Consider the following 22,596-nt stretch of genomic DNA (forward strand, 5'->3'; position numbering starts at 1 on the left):
AAGAGACAATGATTTAACCTGAACTATGAAGGTAATTATGGATATTGCTAAAGAGTGATTTAAAGATTAAGAAGTACATTATATGATGATAAAATAGATTGAGTTAAAACAGACAGAAACCTGTCAATGCTTTAGCTAGCTTTGCACTAGTAGGAAACATTTTAGTTGCAGAATTATACTGTATATTGGTATTAATAGTTTGCTTTGTAAGAGGAACTTTAATTTATGCATTGTTTTTAAGTGTAGTTTGTTTGAACATACTTTAATAAACTGTGTTTTATGAATCTGCTAAAAACTTTGATGTTTTATGAAAACAACAAACATTGAATCAGATTTCTTGACAGGCGAATAACAGATTTAGCCGCATCAAATTAATTGCCATAGCTAAACTTTATAATGGCTATAGTTCCGTCATAATTTTAATTGAATCCAGGACTGGATTCCAAGTGAGTTCATGTGACAGAATTCCCAGGGAGAATAATATCCACAAAATATAAAACAATAGTTATAGCACGGATGCTATCTGATCTCAAATATGAAACCTGAAAACTTAGGTCTGTTTTGTATGTCTGTGTATATTGATTTTCATCCAGCACCTAAAAACCTATTCGATCTACACTTTCCTATTATTAGTGCTAAACGTTTTATTTATTTTATTTTTTTCTTTGTACAGCAACTTGTTTTAGTGGCTGTGTCTGAATACTGCATTCATTATACGGTACTGCACTTCAATGTTCTATTCTCGAGCGAAACACACACTATTCAGGACTGTTCCCTTTAAATGAGCTCAATAAATAATCTTATTGCTTAAACCAGTAGATATTGCATAATAACTGCAATATTACTTTTTATTCACTAGGTGGCATCGAATACCCGCATTTTATTTTTAGTGCAATTCCATGTGATGACGGTGTACAGATGAGCTTTATTATATACAATGTAATCTTTTTAAGTTAAAAATATATATGTGGTTTCGACAAATTAAATACTACGATAAGTGCTGTATTTAAATAATTTATTTCATAATGTTTTGTCTTTTTCAGTGTTATTTTCGAATTTATTCAATTATTGTTTGTTTTTGTATTATCTTTATCATACAGAATATCCGATTTTATTATGTAACATATTTGCCCTGCAAAAGAAACTTTTGCAAACACTGCAAAGACATGAGGAGAGCCGCATTACTCTGGTGGTGCCGTATTGAATGAGGTTTGGCTGCACTGTGCTGCCGTAGAACACTGGAACGCCCTCCTAGTGACAGTCTAACATGGCTGCTGTGGCAAAAGCGTAGAAACTCAGAACACATTTGCTCTCCAGCTCTGGGCACTTAGTTCAGGGTGAAGAAGGGCGGAAAGAGACGCCTTTTCAATCCCACTTTTTCAGGAAACTCAAAAAGGTAATTTGTAAACTGAATTCTTACGACTGACGCTTTCGTAGCCTGTGCAAAACTAGGTACAACAACAAAAAAAAAGAAAGGAAAAAAAGAGACAAGTCCTCTGACTGAAGAGTTTCCTTTATGTGTCTGTGTGCTGATGGGCACTGACGAGCAGTATCGCTTCACGAAAAGGCTGGTTACAGCAACAGCTTTGCTCCCAGGCACGCTTACAAACGTGTGTAGGACCAGGACAGTGTACTGAGGACCACACTTCACTGGATACGTTTGGGAATTAGCTTGGCAGGCAGAATGTTTCCCGTAAAGCCTCTGAAACCAACTTTCAAATCCTACCTCCCTCCCCTGCAGGTAACCATTTACTTTTCATATTGTTTCGTATTAACTGGATGTTAATTGCGGGTAGCACAGCCAGAACTTAACTTTTTTATACTTTGGTAACTAAAAGTGCGTAATAATAGTTAACTTGTTTGTTATTTCAATATTTTATAACTCAGTTTTGCTTCGTTGGCTTACAAATGTTTCCAAATCAGAAAAACAACGTTTTGTAAACAGAACCATGTAAGATTGTTAAATAATTTGGGGGTGGTATTTTTGATTTTATTTTTAAAAACTGGGGTGACTACATTTAGAATCTGTATTTGTTTTTGGAGTTTCTGTCTCGTGTGTAAATGGCATGTCGTTTATACAGATTAAATAATATCGACCTTTAATAATCTACATGACCTCTTGCAAAAGGAGCTTGTGATCCATTCGGGACTGTTGTCAGTAATAACAGTAACACATTGGGTCTCCTGACATAATGTTAATGGTCTTGAGTTGTAGAAAGTCTGTACCCCTTACCCCCTCACCAATTGCGATGCTGTTGTCTCTCTGGGTAGTCTGTTAGTGATGCAGAGCCAATATTTTCCCATCTGCTGGGGAAAAAACACATTTGAATGTATTTATGCTTTGGAAAAGTTTCACCTAATACTAGTAATGTTTTTGAAGCGGCACGTCGTTTATACAGGGAGATCTTGTTTTGTAGTTTTAATAATAAGTCTGCTATATAATCTACTCTTGTGACTGTAAAACTCTCTTTACAGACAGAAGTGAAGAACAGTCCCCAGCCAACTGTAAGGAAGTTAGAAGCAAAACTACTACCAGGTGAGCATTGCTTTAGGAGTTAGAGACAGACATCTTCAGCCTTGTAAGTACACTATACAGTGGATGCTAAAAAAAATAACGTGGTGGGAAATCATGTTCGTAAATGGATTGTGTGCTAAACAGTGTTGTAAACATGTGAACCTCGCCCCCCACTCCTAAGCAAACAAGTTTTAAATGAGATCAAATGCTTTATTTTTTATTGTCCCTATATGTTACAACATTGCTTATTGGGTAACATTTGTGCTGTAAAAAGTGGCTAGTAAAAGTGCCTTCAAATTCCTAGATATTGATTTCTTCTGTGAAATCACCCTCAGAATGCAATAAGACAGACCTTCAGTAAACCCTATTACCTTCATTGATATGGCTTAACACTTGCACACTCTCTAGATATTGCATTATTTTTAGATGGGAGAAGACTGACTCCACAGTCCTGTTATATTGAAGGGTAGGGTGTACTTCTGACTGGTCCTGAAAAGCAGGTACAGCAAACAGTGCAGTGCCTTGCATTCTCACGCTGCTTTAGCCTTGAATTGGGAGAGTAGCCCCCTAGTTACAGAACTGAGAGCTCAGTATCCATGGTTATCCAGCCTTGTGGGCCCCCTTTTGAGAACAAGTGTACATAATTGATTAAGCAATGTCAGCACAAAATAATTTAGATGATATGACACTGTTCTGGACAACCTTTTAAATTCACAAGAAGTCTCATCAGACCATTTTGTATTGTTTAATGACACTGGTTAGCTACAGTACTAAAATGTAATTGTGAGTTAATTGTTTACTAAGGTATGTGCTGATTTGCTACAATCTATGGCTAGATTGAACAGTGTTATAAGACAGTGACACTCAAGCAGTAGCTTGCTTAGTTTAAGTGCCTTGGTGTTCTGTTCTGTTTTAAACATGCTCTTTTTTTTTTTTTTTAGCATGAATACTTTTTGTAGTCAGTGTTACATCTTGTCATTACAGTAGTTATCTATTTTGCAAGGATATAGTTAATGTCTGATGTCGGTGTATTGCCTAAGGAACATGTATCTTGCTGATATTATGAATGTATTTTCTTCTGTGTATATATAGTACAGTATATCTAGAGTTCCATTTATCCAATTTAATGCTGAATGTACTTTTCATGGTACTGTAGCTATGATTTACATATATATATAATATTTATTTACTTGCAGCTGATATCACAAATCAGTTTAATTCATGATAAGGCCATGTTGAAGGTAAATAGTATACACAATACTATATTGAGCCATGCATGATCAGTTATTCATTGTTCAATATTTCTCTCATTTGATGTCCAGGTCATTGTGAAATAAAGATGGATCACTGTACAACCATAGCAAATACATTAGAAGGTTCCATAGATCACTGTCACTTCCTGGTTAAACAAAGAAACAAAACAGATTGAGATTTGAACATGACTTTCTTTTTTGCTAGGCTGCACACTGTTTCATTCAGTTCCTTTAACAAAGAGTGTTACAGAGAGCATCGCTGATCGAACACTGCAGCCTTTTGCTACAGGCTGTATTTATCTCTGCTCTGATCTTTCATGGCATCTGGTTCTGTCCAGTTAGAGCAGTACAGCACTGAGGCTGTGTGAAAACAAAATATATTTGTAATAACACAATTGAGAATTAGAATCATGTATTCCGTGCAAAGTCGTAAAAAGCTGCTGTAAGACTGAGTCCTCATCTCTAACACAGCTCTGAACTGATATACAGTACACCTGATGTGAAAATAGAGCTCAAAACACATTTACAGTTGCAGCTGCAGAAATGAGCTTAGTGTTTAACCTACAGTAGTGCGCCTGTATAATCAGGAAGTGCTCTTGTTTTTTGGGTGGTTGATTTAACCACAGCTAAAAACATTGTCTAAAAATATCGCATGCTGTACATTTACAAATGTAGCTTTAGGACTATATTGTACATGCTGCTGCAAGATTTTTAAAGTGAAAATAATGGTGATACTGTGTTACCCAAATGTGTGTCTGTAGTGGCGTTTATGAAGGCTTCTTTCACTTTATGAAGCAGCTGAGCAATGAATGGACAGTGAGAGCATGCAAGTGAATACAGCGCAGGCATGCATTAGGCTAAAGGAACTCTGCACTGTACATTTGCAAACAGAAATATGTCCAATTTGATTGCAGAGGTGTAAAAACTGTTTCCACAGGGGGCTACTCTTGCTGAGTTTCAACCCACAAAGTCTAGGACTGAGCTGGTGCTCTAGCTTATCTTACTGCACCATTATCAGACTGAGTGCTTATAATTAAAATGCAGAAGGATATACAGGAAGACGGCTCATATGCTAAATCTAGGCATTAAGGGCACATTGTTTTTTACAATTTGGTCTCTTAACCATTAAACTTGAATTTAGGTTTTGGGTTGTCTATGGTTCTGCAAAATACCTTATAACTAGTGGTACAAGTTTAGTGCCCTGACTAAATGTGGGCAATAATGGGTCTTGTTTTGTATGCTAGTGTGGCAATACTTGAATCAGACTTACAGTAGTGATATTTTATTTGTCTACAACTAGGAACCCACTTAGCCACTATTAAAGATATCTTTAAATTACCTAATCTAGAATGTCTGGTAGTTATTTCAGTGTTATTTTATTTTTGCACTGTTATGTGGGAAGGAGTAAAACAGAAAACATATTTTTTAATGCTACAGGAGTAAATACAGGCTGTGTGTTTTTCAGGCTTCTGTGTGTTTGAGACGGGACAGGTGTCTGTGTTTGCCAGGGTCCCAAATTGCAGTGTGCGCTTTGTGGTTTAAGGGTTTTGAGGCTGCATCTTGTTTATGCTTTTTGTTTTGCTATCTTATGTCTTGTCTATACAGAAGCATCCTTGTGAAAGAATGGACGTATTTTTAAATGTTATTTACTTGATCAAAACCTGTTTGAATTACAGATTTGTCCCTCATTTTCAGTTACTAGGTTGTGCTGTACAAAATCAGTGTCCCTTTTTTAATCCAAAACTGCTGTTCCTGAACTCCACAACTCCCACTGCTTGTAACATCTTCACAAATTTACTGTAACATGGTACTGAAATATGGGCTTGGAATGTGCAAAAAAAGAGGAACTAAAATCAGCTTCCTGTAGACGTGTGTGCATAAGATACAGGACAACAAGCTGGTTGCAGTTGATTAAGCACTTTACAGAAAGATAGCCCTATTGACAAACAGCTCGTTTTTGAATATGTTCACTCAATGTTGACATTCAGTTGTGTTTGCCTTATGGAAAACAGCCGTGGAAACAACATGGGCTCAAATCTAAATCTCCCTGCTAGGCTAGGTTTAATGTTTTCTTCCTTGCTCTCAGTAAAAATATTGTTAACAAGCCTTATAGGCAAATGTTTCCAGATGTTTGTTGCATAATGCTAAATGGTAGAATATCCTGTGTACTTTAATTTGGGTATCTGCTTGTTGTTTGAAATGTTTAATGAAGGACAGGTGAAAACCCAGCTGTGATACGGTATGCTTTTAAAGCTGCAGGATATTTGCTCTACATACAGGAAACTCTTCAAAGCTGCCAGGTAAATCAACGAAATGTGTTGCATTGAGCAATGCATTACTGATGCACTTAATCAGTAATCGGAGACATGACTGATCTCACAATATAGGGTTTCAAATGGTGCCAGTTTGCAAATAGCCATCCTCGTTCTCATTTGACTTTCAGATACTAATATACCAGTTCGCTGAGGTTTCTTTAGTGTATTGCCATCTGCAAAATCTTAGTCTATTTTAGTGATTTTAAAGACCTGCTGTAACCACCATTTAGATAATTAAAAAAGAGCACGTTGAAAATCTCAAGACGACGAAAGATTTGTTTGTTTCCTTAGTAAGAGATTCTCCCTTTATCCCTGAGCCCTGTTACCAAACATGTCAACAAGCACCTGCTGTAGTGCTGGTATTTTAAATTTTAATCAAACATCATTGATCCTAATGCCATATATACTAACCCTGCATTGTATCTGTGCAAGCCAGGAACGCATCACAAATAAAGTGACAGACTGCTGTGATTCAAACTAATGAAGAGAAACAACAAAACCAACTGTGCAGTACTACTATGTGGGTTCTGCTTTATCATGGAATAATAGAATAGTAGTCTGCCGGACTAGAAAATATATGTTGCTCTTATTTCCACACAAAAAAAGGATGTTGAATAATTTTGGCATGCATAGTCTTTTTTTCATTACGTATGCCTCCATTTATGCATTAGAACCCGTTTTAAAGATGACTATATTAGCAGAGCCCTAGACAGACACTACTTTTTTTTTCCATTGTCCTTTCCTTGGATTAGGAGTACATAACACAGTTACTTCTATGGAAAGTATAAGGTCTACCAGATAGAGTCAAACGCACCTAAAAATAGCTTGGTTAGTTGGCCTTTTTCCCTCCTTGTTTCCCTCATTGTGTTTTGCATTGCTCCTTTACAGATGGGACCAGCTGAACCCTGGATGAGTCAGAACCTGTTTCACTCAGTCATATTCCACAACTTAGCAGTCATTTCCCCTCTATGACCATTTCTATCCATATTCATTCATTGTTATTTATTTTATTATTTTTTTAAAGGTGTTCTGCCTAGTGTAATACAGGTTTAAGATATTTGTTTCTGTAGGAAAGTTTTTTTGAAACCCTATGCTGAAAATAAGTTTAACTGCATTGCATTCAGGTGAGCATTTGTTTGGTAAAAAAGCTTCAGAGAAAGAGGAAAGTTGAGAGTCTGCAGCTGAAACTGATTTAAGGGAATGTAGAAAATCTGTAAGACAGATAAGTAGTGAAAGCTGAAGTGACTGCAACTGGGCTGGTGTGGGCTTCCCCTCCAGTGTTGACTAAACTCCTTGTCATCAAGTTCCCCTCTGTTACAGACCTTGTTCAATGTATTTTATTGTATTGGTTACAGTGTGTAAGCTGTTTAAGAGCGTGCATGTGTTTTAATGTTCCACAAGAAGAACCTTGCAGAAAGTAAGACTAACCGGCCCACTGGAAATACAGCTGGCATTGTGGTTGCTTGCAGCATTGTTGGGCAGATTCTCAGGAAACACAGACATGGATAGCTGAGGTCAGCATTCAGACCATTCACAGCCATTGACTATTTAAGTGACATATGTAAATTAGATGCTTTGCCTTAGTTTGCAGCAAAAATCACCCTATTGAATAAGTCGAAGCCAGGAGGAAACTGTTATGCTCTGGTGAAGTTTATGCTGCTTTATTCCAAAACTAAAAAGAAACATACTGTTTTATCAATTTAATCAACCTACAGTAACTGCAAGTAAAAGCTTCTTTTTGAAGGCTGATTTGAAATTTTGTAACAATTGTTTGTTTGTTTGTTTTGCGAACTTGGCTTTGGGGCAAATACTTATTGTAGCTGATCTCCTTAATATGCTTTAATTGAAAGATTTTATCAAGCATGTCAATTAAAGAGAACAATACAATATGACTTTAGTGAATATCTCAATTAACAAAACAGGGAAACAATATAATTTGAAGTTAGTATGTGGGGTAGGGTGAACTGTTACACATTTTGTCACGTATGAGAAAGAAGTTGGTATTCTACATCTGGAAAGAAGTGAAATAGCCATTACCAGTAGGTAGCTCAGGAGTTTTCTACTTGTAAACTATAAACCGGGCTGGAAACTTGTGAACCTTAGATACAGAGTCAACATACAAACTTAATGTGCTGACTCATTACTATTTAATAATATAAAACATCCTGGTGCGCAAAACCGTTTCTACTGTGCTGAAATACTTCTGGAATTAGTGTTATGGATTCAAATTCAACCCTTTTCAGACAAACTTGAGTTGGGTCTGTTGACTAAATCATGCACAGTGACTAAAAATCCACACAAGTTTCCATTACCCAATCCAAACTATGGCTCTCATTCTCTCTTGAAATTTGTATACTTTCTCTTGACAGTGTAACAGATTACTTAATCTTTATGAAGCAACCAGGTACAGCAATAAAGAAAATATTTAAATTCAGTAAATGCCAGTGACAAAAATGTATTTGCTTCCGACTACAGTAGTCACCAACAGAGAGATACAGTACTTGAATATCCTCTATTTGTTATGAATTGTTTATATATATATATATATATATATATATATATATATATATATATATATATATATATATATATAAGATAGAGATAGAGATAGAGATATATATATATATACACATACACACACACTAAACAAAACGTCAATGTGTAGTATAGTAGAATAGGCTGGTTCCCAAAGTAACCCGTCAACTTTAACTGTAGTATATAGAAGTCCGCACTATAGTAATATGCAGTACTGAGAAAGAAGCCAGTGGTTTTAAACGGTCTTTAGCAGCTCAGATAGTATTTCATAGACCCAATGAAACAAATAGGTATATCCTTAAATTGTACTATTAAAGCTAGCAGCAGAATTAATACACTGAACTCTGACTGTAACTTTATCAAAAGAAAATGTTCTGCCATTTTTATGGGAGACTGTATCAGAATAGCACTGTGGATGAATTAACTAGTGTTCCAGCAGTACTGCATGTAGAAAGGTTCAAAGGAAACCTTGACTTTATCCCCTTGACTAGAAGCCACACCATGTGCTTCCTAGAGCCTTTGTCTGAAGTCTGGTGATTCTTCTTTGCAGATTTTCACTTCAATATTCCTTTGTCTTTAATTCTTTTTCCAGGGGAGATTGTTGTCAACGAAGTTAACTTTGTAAGGAAATGCATTGCGACTGACACAAGTAAGCAAGACCTTTGGGGGAAACTGGTCTGCACAAACTTCAAGATCTCCTTCATTACTGATGATGCAGTGCCTCTTCTGGTATGTGTTCTTCCCCTAAAAGTATTTGTACAAAATAACCAGAGTTGTTTTTGTGGATTTAGCAACATTGTGTATCATTTTCTGTGATCTCAATCTCGATAAGTGGCGTTTATTTATTTTATTGTATTTGCTTTCATATGAGGACTGTGATCTTAGATGTATGATACAGGCTCAGTTCCATGATGTTTCTGTTTTTTCTTGCAGAAATTCCAATACAGAAACAAGCTTCTAGGAGAACATGACATTCCCTTAACCTGCATAGAGCAGGTGGTGACAGGTATGCAGCTTTCTGTTTTGGCAATGTTAAGCCCATTTTTCAAGAGTCTGATACTGACAACAGCACTGCAATAACAGGTTATTCAATCTTTTACTGTATTGATCACTTAAAAAAACAAAAAGAAAAACAGCTGAATCAAGCAGGTTCTTGTAACAGTTTAACAAACTTGCTAATATATAGGACACACTTGAAAGCATTGTTTATAACAGTCACACAGCCCACTGGCTGTAAAGGCATGTGCTATGTCATCATTCTGTGAAATGCTTTCCATAGCCCACTGCTGACTACAGCAGGAGGCGTCACTTCTGTTTGTTATTAGAATCTGACGTGGAGCTCAAGTCATGGACTTCGTTTATTTATTGTAGCTTGTTACTGAATACACACAGTCGCCACCTTATCATTATCCACCACAACTGGCGTATCGGCAGACAGTGCCATACTTTGGGCTGGCATCACTTAATGCACAGAGCTGTTACAACAAGCCGCTTGTCAATAAACGGCAGTTCTGTTTCCATCCTGGCTCAAAGAGGCTTTCTAAAGACTGTCAAATAGGGAACTATTTTTTTGTCAGCTGTTGAATTATAAAAAAGTAATTTTGTTTGTAACATAGTGGCTGCAAATAATAAATAAGTTATCTTGTTAGTAACTCTGTGAGATTTGTTGGTAACTCCCTTCACCAGCTGTTTCGCTACAGTAAAAGCAAAACAAACATTCCTCTTTTTCTATGGTTTTACTTCCTAATCAGTCTTAACAAAAGCAGAAGGTATAGTCACATTTGGTTTCCTGTTCCATACGGTGGTGTTCTCAGCAAGGCAAAGCATCTTTGTCAAGCTTTCCTATTCTGCTTACTGTTCTAATGTAATATGTACAGTCCTCTTGTTTAATCTGTGCTTAGCTGGGATTTTGTTTTTATTTGTGTTATTTCAGTAAATGACGCAAAGAGGAAGCAGAAGGTGCTCGGATCAAACCAGAAGCTCAAGTTTAATCCCACCGAGTTAATAATCTACTGCAAGGACTTCCGCATTGTGCGCTTTCGTTTTGATGAAGCCGGGCCAGAGAGTGCAAAAAAGGTAACCCTATTGTTCCTTGTGATGAAAACATGGCCATAGCTGATGGGTTATAGTCTTGCTTTAGCCACTGGCAACCTTCTACCTGTTGAGCTCAACGAATAAGAGGGATGCTTCTGGCTTGACATCAGTCATGGTGTGTTTTCTCCAAACTACCCTGCTGCTGAGTTTTAGATAAGTGGTTTTAACTTGTTGTATCCAAGATTTTCTTCTTTTTTCACATCTGGCAAGCAGTGTGAGATTACCTTGGTGTATACCTTGGGGCATGTAAGGACAGACTTCTCATGAGAATGACTATAAACCTGAAGTCACTAGCTGTTGCTGCACAGCCCAGTACTGTCACAGTTGAGCTGAAATATAAATTCATAACATCTATATTTAGGTCTCTGCTAGGTAAATCACATTTATACTAGTATCTCTACTGTATGTATGGAACTGATATTATGTTCATTACTACAAAAATGTTTTTTGAAATAAAAATATTAATGTAAACAGTGTATTATATAAAAAAAAAAAATAACAATGACAAGAAGTGTTTAACTCTGCAAATCCATCTCGGGGATCTGTTGGGAATTCTTAAAAAAAAAAAAAACTGTAGCCTTGACCTCTGAATGTGTAGGTTATATAACTTCTTGTTCCATTTAGACATTATTCTGAAGTGACATTAGCAACAAACTCTAATATCTAGTTTTAATTAATTTAATTGTATATCCAAAATGGTTTAAAAGAAGGGAGGGTCCATTTAAAATGGAGAGGAGGGAGGGAATACCCAAGGGATAAAACTCTCAAACAAATGTGTTACTGCTGGAAATTTTGAACAACAAGTTTCCGTTGCCAGACACGAGCAAGGTGCCAAACTAAATCCTGTTGGAACCTGCCAATTTTGGTAAATATGTGAGTTCAGAAAAGGCACAACAAAAAGACCATTCATCGGTTACCTCCTGATAACACAAAGACCACGCCACAGCTCGATTTATACATACAGTAATGTGGTGTCATGAACTGTATAATTATTTTATACCTGTGTCCTTTATGAACATTCACCTGTTTTACTCCTGCATTTCCATTTCCACAGAACTATCCCTGTGTCACAGTCAGGGAGTAAAAGTTACATTGTTCTAGAAATGCAGCATGATCTGCAAAAGACAATACCTTTTGCAGTGGTACAGTGCCACAGTGCCACACACCCATCATGTTGAGAAGTTGGTAGGTGGAGTGTTGGGTGTTGTCCAGGCAAGACAATAACGTTTAATCCCTGGGGCAAGTGTGCATAAGAACCATCAGTATTATTATTATTTCATAGCAGACGCCCTTATCCAGTTATTACAAAATATCACAATACAAAGTATCACCTTACAAAATATGTTCACCAGAACCCTAATCCCAGTGGTGGAGCTTTCTTTATGAGCATTTCCACACATGCCAAAAAAGGGTAGATTTTGGAGTAAAGCAGCAGTAGGTTATAATTGTGTATCCTCAATCCCACATAATTAGATCTTGAAAACCAGCTTTGTGTTTTCATTCTGAGTAGTGGAATGAATGAAAGTGTTCCATAATGACTGATTATATAAAGCAAATATGTGAGTAGTAATTGTGCAGAAGTAGCTTTTCTATATGCCTTGTGTCTAGCTGTTCATCCAGTGAATCAGGATCATTATGTGGTCATACTGTGCACTGCAGCTGGAGATTTCCACACATGTGCAGTGACACTTTGAGTATAGGACTTCTGCAGTGTACAGCTCACACATAGCTTTTATTTTTATCCCGGGAGCGTTGTCTTCCTAGATCTTGTGGCACAAAGCTCATGACTGATTTAGTGCTGCAGCTGGTATAAGTACTGTATGGCAGGTCGTAAATTGTCTTCAAAATACGGGTAGATTCAGTTTGAGCCAAGGCTCACCTTGAAGTGTTATTGAATATTTCCAGTCCCTCACAAGTTTTCAGCCAATAAAAGCTAAAAAAAGAAAAGCCTTGACACAGGTGAGCTCAGAAAGCATGCTGGGTGTACTGAGGGGCTGGGTGGTTAAGGAGCCTGAGTGTAATCCAGTTCAAAGTATAACGACAAAACATTACCATTACTGACCAACTCAACTTGCATCTCTGTTGGCATTCATGGTATTCAAGTGCAATTATGCACATCATTCCGAATCTGCTATTGATCGTTTACTGCACAGTATAATAAGTTGATTTTGTTTGTGTTTTTAGGTTTGTCTTGCTATTGCCCATTACTCGCAGCCAGCAGATCCCCAGCTCCTCTTCGGATTTGAATATGTTGGAAAGCGGTATTATAATCCAGGTAGAGTAGATATCTGTTTTATTGGGTTTTTAAACCAGAGTCACTAAAGCCTGGGCGTGTTCTTTTTGGAATTGCAGCAGGTGGAATGTTGTGCACAGCAGAAATACCTTGCCTTTATGAATAGGAAACCTATCAAACAATCCAATCTGTGGCTGGATTAGTTCTACGGGGGGGGCCCCCATCTCAGAATCCAGTACATTTCTCACATATACTGTTATGTGTTTAAATGCATTGCAGCATCTTGTTTTCAGCCGGGGAGTCCTAGCAGTGAGGTGTCATTGGGAGGTTCTGGGTGTCAGTAGCTGAGCTGCAACTCAAACACAAGGTGTTGTAGATTAACCTTTGTTATACCCACTAAACTCCTAGTGACCCACTAAACTCCTCTTTTTTTTTTCTTTTCTTCTCTCAGCTGGAGACAAAGTAAACGGTGTAGACCCGGGAGGAGGAGGTGATGGAGGTGGTGGGGTGGAGGGTGTGCAGACTCCCCTATTCGACAGGTCCTCTGACTGGGACAGAGAAATCAAACGAACTGGAGGGTCTGAGTGGAGAGTGTGCTCTATCAACGAGAGCTATGTCATATCGCTAAGGTACCTGGGGTCTTCTGCTAGTAGAGATGGGGAGAAATGCAGCCAGGCCTGTCACCTGAATTCCTGTCCTGTTCTGAGATTTCTCTGGTGATTTACTAGCAGCAGCAGCCCCTCACTGAGAGTACACCGATGCTGTTTCATATTGGTGTGCTGGAAATCTCCTGTTTCAAAATAATTTTACTTCCTACAGAGGACACGGGTAGAATGTTTATCAGAGTTCCACCAGTCCAACATGTTTCTTATTTATTAACCCCTATTGTACCAAATCCAAATTATAGACATTTTCTGTTATCCCAACTTGTGATCCAAGCTTCTGCCCCAGCCTTCATCCCAATGTGACTTTTCAAATGCCAAAAAATATTATTCAGAGGTCTTTAGTTCATTTGTAATTGATTTAAAGTGTTGTATAAATTCCATATACTCCTTAAGTGACATTAATAATCAATGAACAATAAAAAGGTGTAAAATGCTTAGTTATTGAATTGGTTGTCTGACAGATACGCACAAATGTAATAGTTCCACCACGCTAACCATGCGCATAAAACTAGCAGGGAAAGCTTCTTGCAAGCTAGAAAAGAACCTATTTAGATGTGCTTTAAATTCGCTAGTTCTAAATGCGTTTACCCAGATCCCACTTTTAGCAGAACTGACTCGCTCTGTAATGAGCAGGTTGTGCTGAAACACTTTCCACACCCAGTGTTTAAAATTAAATTAAACTTTATCCAGCAGAGTCCTTGTGATGCTGAAAAATGATACCTTTCGTATTATTAAAACCTCAAAGCCAATACTTGCATCAAATATAAGTTATGTTTTTCTTTCAGATAGAAGTCACGGCATACTAGCAAGGCTTGTATCCGTCTAAAATAATAACCATGCTGTCTTTGATCAAAGACCTCGAGATCTCAATTAATTTCATATCCGAGGATTGATAGATACCGGTTTAATGAAGGAATTTAATTTAAGAATGTGATACATCAGTTTTTGAAAAAAATGATTTTTGTTGAACATCTTTTCAGTCTTCCTGAATACTGTGTGGTTCCGGTTTCACTGGCAGATCAGGACCTCAAACAGTTTTCAATTTATTTCACTGGACAACGCATCCCAGTGAGTATTTTGCTTACTTGTTTAAAAAAAAAAAAGTCTAAATCCTTAACTTCAGCTTTTGAGATCTGTTATTTTGGATTTGCAATAGCTCCAGCTTGGACAATACTTTTCTTTATTATAGTGCTGGTTATTTTTTGTACTGCATTCGGTAAAGTGTCGATGCTCCATGTTATTGCTGAAAGTTAAATTACTGTTGCAACACCCTGTAATTTACTTCATATTGTCATAGCTGTGGTGCTGGAATCACCCAAATGGGAGTGCTCTGGTGAGAATGTCTACTATTAAGGATATGGTTCAACAAAGAAAATTAGACCAAAGGTATGTAGAAGGATTCCCAATAAAGAAGTGTGCATTTTGCATTAGGATTGTTATTATCACAAACATTATCATGCCTTGTAGATCAACCCATTACACTTTGAAATCCAATCGAATCCTTTTTTTCTGTTAATGCTTGTAAAGTTGTAATTGACTGGAGCAATTGTTAATTTGAGTATTATTAGAGGAGAATTTGAAAATGCATCATTTGTAAGTAAGTGATTAACAAAGCAACCAATATTTTAGATTTTTTGAAAGTATTTAATGGGACAGGCAGCTACCAAAGGTCATTTAAACACTGGTAAATTGAGCTAAAGACAAGCCCTTGATATTTCTCTTTCTTGTTAGGATCTGTAATGCTATCACAAGAAGCCACCCCCAAAGGAGTGATGTTTACAAGTCTGATTTAGACAAGAGCCTTCCCACCATTCAAGACGTCCAGGCTGCTTTTGTCCGGCTCAAACATATCTGTGTTATTGGTGAGCCTTGTTTGTCTCCCTTAAAATGTTGTGCACACAATTCCATTTGTACAGGAATTTGGAGTGTAATTGTACAGAAATGTTATACCAGTGCTTAGAAACTGTCTAAAATACTTATTGTCAATCCAGACCCTTTTGAAGAGTCAGATGAGAAATGGCTGTCCTCCATGGAAAGCACACACTGGCTGGAGTATGTCAGGTATGTACAGATATTTGGAGGTACAGGCTGGCAGCAAATATTTCTAATTTGTTGGCAGTTTGCTTGTACAACGGAAATGTAAAAAAATATTTTACTTGGACTCTGGTGTACCTTTTGATGCAGTTTGTACAAGTTTCTAAAATGGCATCCTACTTGAACAAGAGGTTCCTTGTATCACTAAGTTCTTAGGTTGACATAAGTTTCAGGACACCGTTTCTGTAGCATTTTTTCTCCTCCGTTGGTAGAAATGTTACTGTAGCCTCAATATATTGTGGTCAGTCGTGTGATATGTCAATGTTTATGTTCCTCACGAGACATTTCTTGTTTTGACATCCGACACCAATGATATTTGCCTGGTTCCTGCTGTCCATACATCTGTATTTAAATTCAAAACCTCTTACAAAAGAGTCCTTCTATTAGAAGTGAAATGGTCTACAGTAAATAGAGAGCTGGCCTAATAGAGGGAGATCTTAATACTGTTTGCAAGTTGAAAATTAACTTGCAGGAATGTGATTCTAATCAGGGAGCTGGCCACAAGGAGAGTTTGCTATATTATGTTTGTTTTAATGTTTGTAGGTCATTCCTGAAACACTCAGCTGAGCTTGTGTATATGCTGGATGGAAAGCATGTTTCTGTCATTCTGCAAGGTAAAGCCATACCCATGCCTGCTTGATTGCAAAGTCTCCACTTCAGAAGTATGCTGAATTGTAAATGTACAGTTACTTCTAAAACTTTTTTCTGAAATTGTGATCCCAACTTACCACCAGGACTTAAAGGATCTGCTGAGAGTGTAGTTTAGAAAAGAGCTGTTGTGGATATTTACAACCTAACGGTTACATTTGCTACATATTGAATTGTAGCAATGTTCTATGATCTGGTATGCCCTATAGTCATTCTGTCCTTGTTCTCTCAGTCCTTTTTAATGCCTGCTTGTTCTTTTCCTCTGCGCAGAGGAGGAAGATCGGGACCTGAACTGTGTGATTTCCTCCCTCGTTCAAGTGATGCTGGATCCTCATTTCCGCAGCATCGCTGGCTTCCAGAGCCTGGTGCAGAAAGAGTGGGTGATGGCAGGGTACCGATTCCTTGACAGGTGTAACCACTTGAAGAAATCTGACAAAGTGGAGGTAAGATTCAAAGCTGTGGTCGCAGTGTTCTTTTAAAAATGTAAAGTGACACAGTGGCTTTTATTTCTTTATTTACTCCAACCTCTTTCTATGTAGGAGCAGGTCCTAAAGCAATCAAGAAGTCAGATGGCGTGAATACATTTAGAGTGCCCCAGGTTTTATAGTGTTCACCCAAATAATTATACAATTTTAGCTAAACACTGTTGGCAGGGGTTGTGTATTCAGGTGGAATTTGCTTTACTCTGGGTACCTTCAACTTTATTTTGATCTACAGTCATACATGAGTCATACTCAAAGTTCTTTGTAAATGTAATAGAAAGTGAAAATAAACAGCATGATAAAATCATGGATTATATCCCAGAGACTGGGTTTTGCTCAATTTACTTAACCAGCAAGCTTTCCCCAATAACCATTGCACAAAGTCATTAAATATATGGTAATTATTTAGAGCTGATCACTGTGTTCTTGTGAACCTTCCACAGTCTCCCTTGTTCTTGCTCTTCTTGGACTGCGTATGGCAGCTGCTGGACCAATACCCTGCAGCCTTTGAGTTCACAGAAACCTACCTGACTGTGTTGAGTGACAGCTTATGGATCCCAGTCTTCAGCACTTTCCTTTTCAACTGTCCTCAGCAGCAGGCAGAGCACAGCAGAGTGAGTGTTTTTCTATTTGATTAACCAGTTTTTGTTTCATCTCCAAAGAGATTATTCCATTAGTAGCATTATGGGAAAATATCCGAACTTGTAACGCTACATAACGTAGGAGTGTAACATTTTCAAGTACTGTATGCTGATTGTGCTAAGTCGTCTATACGTGGTTCTCATTCTTCAGGATTTATTTATTTATTTATTTATTTCTTAGCAGACATCCTTATCATTATGCTTACTACTGTAGAAACTGAAATTATTACATCCTGAACCTTAAGATTTGCTCTTTAGCTACTACAACAGTAACCCTGTTTTTAATTTTGTGTTTTTTTCTCTAGGAATTTGCAAGAAGTAAAAACATCCACCTGGGAGATGAAAAGGTTCTTCAGTTTCCTTCTGTCTGGGATTGGTCCCAGCAGTTCACAGCTAAAGATCAGGCTCTGTTTAACAACCCTTTGTATGTTGGGAAGAGTGCAACCTGTGTACAGAACGGAGCTGTAAAAACATTTAAAAGGACCAAGGTAAACCAATAATGAATAAGCATACTAAATAGATTATTATTTATATTTTTTGAATTTGTGATGGTCAGAAGTGCTTTGGTTCTAGTATATTGATGTATGCTGTGAATGGTCATCTGTATCTCAAAATGAAGAACTATAAAATACAATACACTTGGTCTACGCTCTTCAGATTATCCCGAAGTTTATCTGAACAAAATAGAAAAAACATTAAAACAACAAAAAAAACGCCCCAAAATTATTCTAATGGACCAACATATAATAAGTGGAATTGTAGTTGAACCTAAACCGTGATCGGTTTCTTTCTAAAATGATTCAGAAGTTTCTTAATTAAAAATGAATAATAACTTATTTGTTTTGCCTAGAAAAACTACAGCTCCACCCTGCGCGGCATGCCTTCCCTGAGGAACGGGCTGCTGAGCGAGCAGGAGTTAATTCCCAGGAGGAATTCTTTAGTGCTGAGGCTGAAGCCTGAGTTCTCTCTGCTGAAGGAGCCCCAGGAGAGCCCGTCGGATCAGTATATTCGAGAATGGTTTTCGAAGCCTGCTGACCTTCAAGGTCTGATCCTTCCCCAGCTTCTTTCCTCGCACATCAAAGTGTGGAAGTTGTGTTTCTTGCGCTGGATTCCTGAGGCCCAGATTAACAACGGAGGCTACATCACTGCCTTCCACAAAGTATCTGTGCTGGCAGACGAGATTGAGATGCTGCAGAACCGCCTGCGCCAGTACAAAGGAACCCCCTCTACACCAGGAGGCTCCCCCGAAACAGAACGATGCAAGATGTACTTCCGGGCAAGCAACCTCAGTGACACTCCACCAACCCCAGAGTACCTGACCTCATCGTTCCCGTTTTCTCCTGTCGGGAACCTTTGTAGGCGCAGCATTCTCGGGACGCCGCTGAGCAAATTCCTAAGTGGTGCCAAAATATGGATTTCCACAGAGACACTGGCTAATGAGACACTTTAAGCATGTTGGGCACAGGGTGGGGGGATCAAGAACCCGGAGCTCAAATTGCACCCAATGGGATCCTATAGAGAGTAATGTTACTTTAGTGGTTTAATTTTGCACAAGATACTTCAAAGCATTTAGAATCTAGCTTTCATTCGCACAATATGTTGCCATTTTTTGCATTCATTTTATCAGCAAAAAATAAGTATATATTTTAAAAATATTTCAAAGAATGCAGTTGGACTCCAAAGATGCAATGGGGTGTTTTTTTTTTTTTTTTTTTTTTAATATATATTTATTTATTGTAAACTCACAGAACTAAATTGGTTTACTATTCTTTTATTTCAGAGGGGAAAATTGATAAAACATCTGCAGTTTTGCTATTTGAGTGTTAGAAAAAGAAAATCTACATCATTTATTCTGTGGTCGTTGATGCTTGTAGCCACAATGTTGGTTGTTTTAATTTTGTTTTATGCAAGCCCAGGCAAGGACATTTAGGGGCAGGCTGGTTACCTGTCCAGAGGAGAGTCCAGAGGAGAGAGGAAACTCTGTAAACCAACATTATGCTGGACCATAACTTGCCTAGCAAGAGAGTTCCACCTCCTTTAGATGCATTAAGACTCTAGCCTGGAGCTGGAAATGCAACTGAGGTGCAATGCTGCTGTGCAGTGCTGGAGACTTCTTTCCAGGAGACAGGGCAGGGCATTCAAGTCTGATTTTAACCCTAGATAAGCTCCTAATTATTCTGATTTATAATGTACAGAATAGTTTAGACCTTTCAGACATGTCTCTCCTTAAGATGTTAACACTTTGTTAAGTACTTTGAATGATATGTGTTCAAAATGTGCAAACCATTTTGGAATATTGTTTTCAAAATACATGCTCTGTTACATAAATTTATCTGTTAATCGTTTGCACATATAGCTCATAGATTGACTTTTAAGAAAGGAGCAAAACTATTGGTTTCAGCTAATACTTTTTGCGACTGTTCGGGTCTAAAAAAAGATGAATTCATTTACATGACCGTAATTTGCTACATCGCGTTGCCACTGTGAAATACGTTATAAATAACAACAAGAAATTAGGATTATTTTTTGCTCAAAACAGGCAACAAACTATGGGATGGTAGGTAATATTTTAGGAGTATACAAAAATACATTGCTTACAGTATATAGGTCTATTGAAACTGCCATTGATACAGTCTAATGCTATTTTTGTTGGTTTGTGCCGACTGTCATGTTACCTATTTTTTTCTTAATTTTACACAATTCTCCTTAAAATGCCAAGGAAGTTTTGAATACTGTAATATTATAGTGATTGTCCTATAACACACATTGTGATTCATTGAGACCACTTGAGTAGATAGAACTAATATACAGATGATTTGCACTGTTTAAGTCATACGACAAACTGGTCTGTAAATATGATACACAGGCAGATGCACTCCCCAAGGAAAGTGCCTTTTTAATGGAAACCTTGAATGCATTCATTGTATTTAAATAAAAAATAATGAACAATGCAACTTGGGTTCTGTAATGCAAAAATAGGAATCTAAAACATACATTTATAAAGTGCATTAAATGTGGACAAATAGAAAAATAATGAATACTAGAGAGATTTGGCCGAATCCAGTTGTGCAGACAGATTTCAATTATTTTGAGCAGAAGTACAATTAGAAGACATTGATAGACTAGCAGAAACGTTGTCATTTTGTTTTAGTATTTCTAAATATAGTTGGGCAAAACAACAACATGCCTTGTGAAGGTGTTGCATGACCTTGGCCTGTTTGTGTAATGTTCTAAATGGTTTTGTTCACCAGCATTATGTGAAGTATACAATACAGACTACAAAACAGTTTAAACATAACATGCATGCATTGTGGTTTCAGCTATGGTTGCCTATTTTGCACAGCGTACTGTAACATGCACCGTTCCTACAGGATGTAGCCCCGGAAAACGAAATATAGAACAGAAACATCTACGTGTATTTACAAAACCGAGAGATTACCACAGGGATAGTGCTTTCTGTGTTAACAGAGCTGTGGTCAGAGCAGGAAGCTGTAGAACAAATGGAGTCCACTTCGAGCTAGTTTAAAATAGCACATGCTGGGTACAGATTCAAGAAGCGGGACATGACAATCTTGTCGTACTGCTACAGAAAATGACATTTGTCCAATAGTCTTGCATATGCTCAAAAGGGACGGATAACCTTATACTAAAAGTCTATAGGGGTTGTGAATTGCTTGACTTTAATGCAGTCTTTAGTTAGAGTTCCTAAAGCTTTTGTGAAAACCCCGTCTTTAGTCATAACCAGATTATTGGTTAGGATTCATTTATAAAATTTAAAGGACATCATTTGTAAAATATCTTTTTTCTTGAATAGTTTTTATAGATATATCCAGTTATAGATATTTGTGGCTAACAGGTTGGTACTATACTATTAATGCCTTTTATTTTTGAAAAATTAAAAAATGTAAATGTAAATATAGTTTTAGTATGAGCTAGGTTAGTTTTCCACTAATTTTTTTTTTTTTTTGAAAATGCACTCATGGCTGTTGCATGATTATTGTGTACTAAGCTCAACACAATTTGATAGTAAAACAGCTAAATATTTATTTAGTTATGCAATATGGTTAAAACTGGGTCATTTGAAATCCGCTGTGCCTTTTAAAAGGGAATTTGGGTTTTCTAAGCAATATATATAAGATAAAAGACCTCCTTTTTTCACTATTATCGGGATGCTACTTCCAGTGGGCTTTTGTATACGTCCACTGATACTTCGACCCTGATAAATGTGACATGCTGATTCCAAAGCTGCAACAACTGGAAGCCATACAGCACTGGTTTTATATCGGATTCCCTTCAATTTAAAAACAGCAGGAGTCTCCTGTGTTTCTAGCCATGAGGTTTGTTTGTGTGCTGAAAGTTCCCCCCAGCATTCTCTAAGCTGAGCACTGTTACAATGGCTGTTAAGCTGAGCACCAGTCTGATCACAAGCATCCACAAAGAGATCACAAACAAGGCTTTTGAGAATCCAGGGGACGTCACACTGTTAGGCCAAATACACCAATGTCAACAATTAATACAGCAGAATACATTGTAAATAAATAATAATAATAATAATAATAATAATAATAATAATAGATGACCTGGGGATGTTTTAATTTGGTAATAAAGAATAAATTAGACTAGCACTTTTATATCTATAAAACCTGAATTGTACTAGTAAAGCTAATTATATTCTTTAATGGTTAGGGGCTGTAGCTTTAGGCACAGAATTGGGCACATTTTTTTTTTTTATTTTTTTTTATGGGTGGTAGCAAGACAGTAATCACTAAATATTTGTGATACTGGATTTTATATATATGGCTGCCAAAGTTAGTGTATATTGTAGTAGATTTTCATGGCTAATATTTAAGTATTTCAAAACTGTAATGAATGCAACTAATGTAAGCAAAATAAATTAAGATCTGTCCATATCTCATTAGGACAACTCTTCAAGGCTAACAAGCTATTTGTTTAACAGAATGTATAAAATCTTTGTGCCTAATTTCTCTAGTCTGCCTGTAATTTTGTAGATGTTCTGTTAAGTTTCTGGAAAAGAAATAAGGTGAAAATGTGAAGGAATTTCAAAACAAGCGAATAAAGTATATTCACTTAAACTGTCTCTTTTCTTTCCACATCCTTTGA

The 22,596-nt window shown here is 37.2% G+C and overlaps 1 protein-coding gene across 1 annotated transcript; it reads left to right on the forward strand.

Annotated features, from left to right (window-relative positions):
- The first annotated feature begins 1,148 nt into the window (after nucleotides 1-1,148).
- LOC131699140 (myotubularin-related protein 10-like) lies at nucleotides 1,149-22,568 on the forward strand. Its single transcript, XM_058995243.1, has 16 exons — nucleotides 1,149-1,741; nucleotides 2,476-2,536; nucleotides 9,211-9,347; nucleotides 9,552-9,624; nucleotides 10,552-10,694; nucleotides 12,897-12,987; nucleotides 13,397-13,574; nucleotides 14,591-14,678; nucleotides 14,908-14,996; nucleotides 15,342-15,472; nucleotides 15,602-15,671; nucleotides 16,248-16,318; nucleotides 16,623-16,795; nucleotides 17,278-17,448; nucleotides 17,781-17,963; nucleotides 18,326-22,568. The coding sequence occupies exons 1-16, from the start codon at nucleotides 1,685-1,687 to the stop codon at nucleotides 18,923-18,925; spliced, it is 2,316 nt and encodes a 771-aa protein (XP_058851226.1). The 5' UTR covers nucleotides 1,149-1,684; the 3' UTR covers nucleotides 18,926-22,568.
- Nucleotides 22,569-22,596: the final 28 nt, after the last annotated feature.

This window comes from Acipenser ruthenus, chromosome 21 (assembly GCF_902713425.1).
Source record: "Acipenser ruthenus chromosome 21, fAciRut3.2 maternal haplotype, whole genome shotgun sequence".
Classification (NCBI taxonomy): domain Eukaryota; kingdom Metazoa; phylum Chordata; class Actinopteri; order Acipenseriformes; family Acipenseridae; genus Acipenser; species Acipenser ruthenus.